The following is a 5838-nucleotide window of genomic DNA, read 5'->3' as shown; positions in this document are numbered from 1 at the left end:
AAGCCTTATATGTATATTCTTATCTTTACCTAGCACGAGGCCTTTTGGGAGCTCACTAGCTTCAAGTTCCGTAAGAACTCCGAAGTTACACGAGTTCGTACGAGAGTAATCCCAAGATGGGTAACCTACTGGGAAGTTTTCGTGTGAGTTCCCAGAAACAAAATCGTGAGGGCGTGGTCGGGGCCCAAAATGGACAATATCATGCTACGGTGGTGGAGCGGGCCCGGGATGTGGTGGACCCTCGGCCGGGATGTGACAAAACTGCTATTTGACCCCTTGAATTATTACCCCAGTTGAAATTGACCCCCTAAGCTATTTTTTTGGTAAATTAAGCCCGTAACTATTTGGAATTAGCCAAGTAACCCCTTGTCGTTAGATTCCATCCACTATTTTGTCAAATTCAAGGGCAAATTAGTCATTTCATTATTAATTCTTACTTGTCAACTATAACAACCAATAAATTTATGACATATGGATACAAAATAATGTGTAATAACAATATGAAATGGGTAAACATTTGGTTTTTTTACATTTTATTTACTTATTATGCTATATGTTTTACACATTATTTTGTGTTCATGTGTCATAATTTTATTGGTAGTTATCATTGACAAGTAAGAATTGATAATGAAATGATTAATTTGTCTTTGAATTTGACAGAATAGTGGATGAAACCTAACCGCAAGGGGTTAATTAGCTATTTTAAAATAATTCAGAAAATTAATTTATCAAAAAATAGTTCAGAAGGTGAATTTCAACTAGTAATAATAGTTCAGTGGGCATTTTACCCCGATTGCATAACCCTAAAATCCTCTCATATGTATAGTTCAGGAGGTAAATTTCAACCGTCAATAGTTCAGTGGGCATTTTACCCCGATTGCATAACCCCAAAATCTCCTCATACGTCCGTAGATTTCCACCCGCTACATTCACTCCGTAGGTTTAAACCCTCGTCGAAGTCTATTTTATCCTTCCCTGCAACTTCATTCTTCTCTTCTCACTGCCATTTTCCACTTCTTGCTTTGCAGGGATTCGGACGTAGATGGCAATCTCATCGCCCGGAGAAGCCGTCGCCAACAGCCAAGACATACTCACACAAATCCTCCTCCGACTGCCCACAAAATCCCTCGTCCGCTTCAAATGCGTATCAACCCACTGGCTCTCTCTCATCTCCTGCCCCCAATTCATCGCCGCCCAAGTCCGCTGCCAAGGTACTCTCGCCCCCTCCGGCCTCCTCTTGAACAATGACTACTTGCCCACCCCAGAATTCCAATATGTCTCTTTCACTCACTCGAATCACCCCAAATTCGATGCGAATCCCCCTCCGTATCTGAGTTATCTGGGTGTTCCACGCATCAAAATCCTTCAATCCTGTAATGGGTTGCTCTTGTGCTCCTCTGCCTACCTTACGGACGACCCCGATTTCAAGAACACAGCGTTTGATTTTGGTATCCCACATGATTTTATTACTTCTGTTAGTGAGGATGATTGTGGGATTAGAATCTTTGTTTGTAATCCCATCACCATGCAGTTCAAGACCATTAATCTTCCGAGCGATGAAGTTGGTTGCGCAGAGATAGAGGGTGTGAATATGGCTTTTGATCCGACTCATTCACCCCACTTCAAGATAGTGTGTGTACTGAGGAGCTCGAATGGCGCTGACGAAGTATATTCGCTTCGTGTTTATGAATCCCAGAACAACGCTTGGAAGCCGTCTCTAATCAATTTTGATCCACCAGAAGCAACACATTTCGGTGCCCCTGTGTTTTTTAGGCGGGCAATTCACTGGTACAGTGAGGAGCAGACTTCCCTTTGTTTCGATGTGGACGAAGAGTGCTTGAACCCGATTCCCATGCCGCGATACCTAACCCGTAACACTATCCAGTATTTTGGGGAGTCTCGGGGCCAGCTGCAGTTGATAATGCACACGACCTCGGATGTGGAATTTGATGTGTTGGAGTTGGAGGAGGATTACTCTGGTTGGCGGCTGAGGCACCGTGTCAATCTTGCTACCTTTAGAGTTGAATTCTGTGATATGTATGGGGTTGGCAGCGAATGGTTTCGTGTTTCGGTTTTGAGAATGGTTGAAGCAGAAGCAGAAAGGCAGGTGGAATCGGAACTGGTGCTATTTGTTTGTGGTAGGTTATTCTCTTACAGATTGAAGGATGGTTCGTTGAAGCAGCTCATGTGTCTAGTTCCATATGAGAAAGCTGAGTGTGAATGGGAGAATGCCTTTCCATTCATAGAGACTCTCTGTCCTGTTTGAGCACAATTCCCTTGTTGATGTAAGCGTGTTTCGTTGTCTTAATTTCGTAGTCTGCTTTTGTTCATCTCACTTCTTTTGCTCAATGTCATAGAAGGTGCTTGTGAAATGACGCCAGGGTAGATCATAGGTACAAATGGTCGAATGTCTAGCCATTCACGCACACTACTGTCCCATTTGAGCGCTTAATTTCCTCTACTTCTCTCAAGTAAGACTTGTTTAGCTTATGTAAATGTGTTCCGTTGCCCTAATTCCATCCCTCAGTGCAAATTCCATCCCTCTCCGGAGTTTGACGAGTACTACGAGACTGGCGTTCGCCGATATGCATGGGGATTCAAGCGTCTTGTTTCAGGGGTTATGAGCGTGGTTCGAGCAGAAAGGAAAGAGGAATAGGAGTAGGTGCTGTTTTTGTTCGGCACGGTTGTCTCCTACATTTCTTCCGATGGCAAACTGAAGAAGCTCATGCGTTTAGTTTCTAGTTGGTTTTGATCAAATTGGGACTTTTTAAGTTGTTTAATCGACACCATGAACCGTGCTACTAGAAGCTTGGTGGTGTTACAGCCAGAAAAAAATTTGCCTTATTTTCAGAATATGAATTGAACCACGGAATATAATATGATCAATCATCTAAGTATGCACCATCAAATGTATATACTTCGATGTGACAACAACTGCTACGATCCAATGCATATGCCTCCGTTTCTCAAGAAACATGATCGCATCTCTTATTCAGACGAACCGAATAAATGAAGGGTAAAAGTAACAAATAAATGAGGAACCAAGGATTCATTCAGATAAACTGAACTGGAGAAAATATCACAAAAGGCACAAGTTTACCAAATTGAATGACATTATGATCCATAGATCAACAACGAAAATGAAACACTTTCCATCTACCAGGAGAGGGATACTTGTGGCCTCGTAAACGTTCTATGACTAGTCCCACAGTTATTATCAAACATTCCCAGATTACTCATATAAACTTCCTGTATGGTCTGCCTGCATCCTCATCTTGCATGTGCTGTCATCATGGAACACAAAATGTTGGTCAATCAGTTGACAGCAAGACTGGAATGTCAAAATTGTTTGTGCGGTGATAGTGTGAGCACTCGCTCAAATGATTAACCCACCAAAAAGACAAAGATGCAATATAAATGAGTGATCATCACCCATAGCAACCACACAAAATACTAGGGATAAGTATACTGATAAGTACCTAATCAAAGTTTTTGTAGTTGTATAAACGAAACGAGGGTAAGAGTATTAATGCTCAAGACTAATCCTATCTTGCAAAACAATAAGTCTTCAATATTACTAGTAACTTTCAGTATTCGAAGTTTTTGAAAAATCTGTCTACTTTGAAGCCTTTATCCTTACATGTGTTCATCTCTGCAATAAGTACAACTGACTATTGTGAACATGGAAAATCAGAAGTGTCCAACAATGAATATAAAGTGGGATAAAGTATAAAAAGGTCGTACCCAGTGCACAAGGCTCCCGCTTTACGCAGGGTCTGGGAGAGGTGAATGTCGGCTAGCCTTACCCCCATTTATGGAGAGGCTGCTCCCAAGACTCGAACCCGAGACCTACCGCTCATGGGCGAAGGCACTTGCCATCACACCAAGTGCGACCTCTAAAGTGGGATAAAGTATGCAACAAGAAAAGAAATCACTAGGCTGGGGGAGGAAAAGAAGTTGGACAAAGGACATGATTTTACAACAAAAAAGATATCCGATAATTTGGCAACTGATTGCCAACTAACAGGTTCTAACAATGAAAAATAATGACACCACTGATGCAGAAAGGACAACTTGCTTCACATACTAGGACCATACCTTCTGATATACAACAGGAACTAACAAGAAAAAGAAACGTGATGCAAAACAAGAATCAAATAGAAAACTAAGAAAAACGTTAGCTAAAACCTATATATTTCATCTCTCCCTTCCCCACTAAAAGAAAATACTAATAAGGAATAAGAAGATTTCTGGCAGGCAACGTTACATTGTCCCTTCAACCCCCTTTCCTACCAAAAGATTTCACCCATAGACACCTTTTCGACTATCTATGTTAATTGTTACAGTCTCAGGGAAATATTACTGGCATTTTTCCAACAGAATGCACAACCCAAGAAATGCTCTAAAACCCACAGTGATGCAGCTCTCCAATATGGATAAGTGACCCGAGGGACATTTCAAACCCATTTTCCAATCTAGCCTACGCATTTTCTTACGATTTCACCACGCAAGAAAGGCTTCTCAGTGTGTATTTAACTCCCAGTACAAAAGGGTTATTTATGCCGAACCCAATTTTTATGAAAAATTATGGAATTTGCCAAAACAACTAAAAATGCCAAAAGAATATAGCTCAAACACTTCACAAACGATGATTCTGCACTAATTTTACGACCCCAAAGCATCTGTTCCTTCCTAAAACGCAATTTGGGTCAAAACCCAAATGTATCAACATTCCATAATTTGAGAAAAATGATATCTTAGAAGTCAAATAATCTCTGAAAATTATAAAATTAAACCAAAAAACAGCTAAAGCGAGCTATTGAGGAATAAAAAACCAAGAGATCGGGAACCCTAATGCGATCGATTAGGCAAAATCCAAACGGATCCACCGGTTTAATTTCCAAAATTAAATAAGTAAATAAACATAAATTATTGAGCGAGAGAGAGGGAGGGAGTTACGAAGTCTCTGACAATGCCCTTGTAAACCAAGATAGGGATGGCGATGCCGAAGATGCCAACGAGGGCGAAGTTGCGGCGAGTCCAGCGGAAGTTGTGCTCGAGATTTTCTCTGACGGATCCCCACTCTTCTATGAACTTGTTCTTGTTTGCTTCCATTCCTCCCCCCATTTTCTTCTCGTCTCTGCTCTCTCTCTCTCTCTCTCCTGCAACACTCTGCTGTTTGTAGGGTTGTATCGAATTTACCTGAATTGAAATGCTCGGGCTCAGCTATGTCCGTCTAATCCTCTGTTTGGCTGCAACGATAACTCAATTTTTTCTTTTTTCTTTTTTCTTTGTTTTTTATGGGGGGGGTTTTGATACAGAAAACTTGGTTTTAAAATTTTGAGATTAAACATTTATGCTTTCTAGAGTTTTAATTAAACATCTTCCTACAATTTAGTACCATATGAATTAGAAGTAGCCTTTTTTTTTATAATTTAAATTACCCAACTTGCCATTATATAAATATACCTTTCAATTCCTAGATAATACATCAAAACTCCTAAAATCTTGCTGATAAATATTGTAGAATTTAATTTCAATAGAAAGTCTTTCAAAATACACATAAATGCGACTTGCCATTATATTTAATATACCTTTTAATTTTCTTAGATAATATCTCAAAACTCCTTAGATCTTGTAGGTAAATATTGTAGTATTCAATTTTAATAAAAAGTCTTTCAAATTACACATGAAACGTTGATTTCTTCTTGGTACATATTTGATATGTTACTTAATATATCTTCTTGGTACATATTTGGTATGTTTGTTTTCTTTTTTGTATGTATTTGGTTCGTTTATATTTATTTAAAAAAACATATTTGGTACATATATTTCCTC

The 5838-nt window shown here is 39.7% G+C and overlaps 2 protein-coding genes across 3 annotated transcripts; one reads left to right on the top strand and one right to left on the bottom strand.

Annotated features, from left to right (window-relative positions):
• The first annotated feature begins 820 nt into the window (after nt 1-820).
• Nucleotides 821-2490, top strand: LOC103404075 (F-box protein At5g07610-like). 2 transcript variants are annotated; one of them, XM_008342930.4, is made up of 2 exons: nt 821-936; nt 1029-2490. In XM_008342930.4, the coding sequence occupies exon 2, from the start codon at nt 1043-1045 to the stop codon at nt 2264-2266; it is 1224 nt and encodes a 407-aa protein (XP_008341152.2). In that variant the 5' UTR covers nt 821-936; nt 1029-1042; the 3' UTR covers nt 2267-2490. The 2 variants fall into 2 exon arrangements, with proteins under 2 accessions (XP_008341152.2, XP_017179230.2); XM_017323741.3 differs by having other exon boundaries at nt 864-940.
• A 472-nt stretch (nt 2491-2962) lies between these two features.
• Nucleotides 2963-5309, bottom strand: LOC103404074 (uncharacterized). The gene is made up of 2 exons (XM_008342928.4): nt 4960-5309; nt 2963-3284 (listed from the first exon to the last, which is right to left on the bottom strand). The coding sequence occupies exons 1-2, from the start codon at nt 5125-5127 to the stop codon at nt 3237-3239; spliced, it is 216 nt and encodes a 71-aa protein (XP_008341150.1). The 5' UTR covers nt 5128-5309; the 3' UTR covers nt 2963-3236.
• Between the last annotated feature and the right edge of the window lie 529 nt (nt 5310-5838).

Source organism: Malus domestica, chromosome 16 (assembly GCF_042453785.1).
Source record: "Malus domestica chromosome 16, GDT2T_hap1".
Classification (NCBI taxonomy): Eukaryota; Viridiplantae; Streptophyta; class Magnoliopsida; order Rosales; family Rosaceae; genus Malus; species Malus domestica.
Note: the sequence above shows the minus strand (reverse complement) of the source record. Positions and strands in the feature narration are given on the sequence as shown.

What these genes read in the sequence shown, in the direction of transcription:
- LOC103404075 (XM_008342930.4), top strand. Translation starts at nt 1,043, where the DNA reads ATGGCAATCTCATCGCCCGGAGAAGCCGTCGCCAACAGCCAAGACATA.
- LOC103404074 (XM_008342928.4), bottom strand. Translation starts at nt 5,127, where the DNA reads ATGGGGGGAGGAATGGAAGCAAACAAGAACAAGTTCATAGAAGAGTGG. An exon ending in AGGGCATTGTCAGAGACTTC is followed by an intron (nt 3,285 to 4,959) that starts GTAACTCCCTCC and finishes CCATGATGACAG; the next exon opens with CACATGCAAGATGAGGATGC.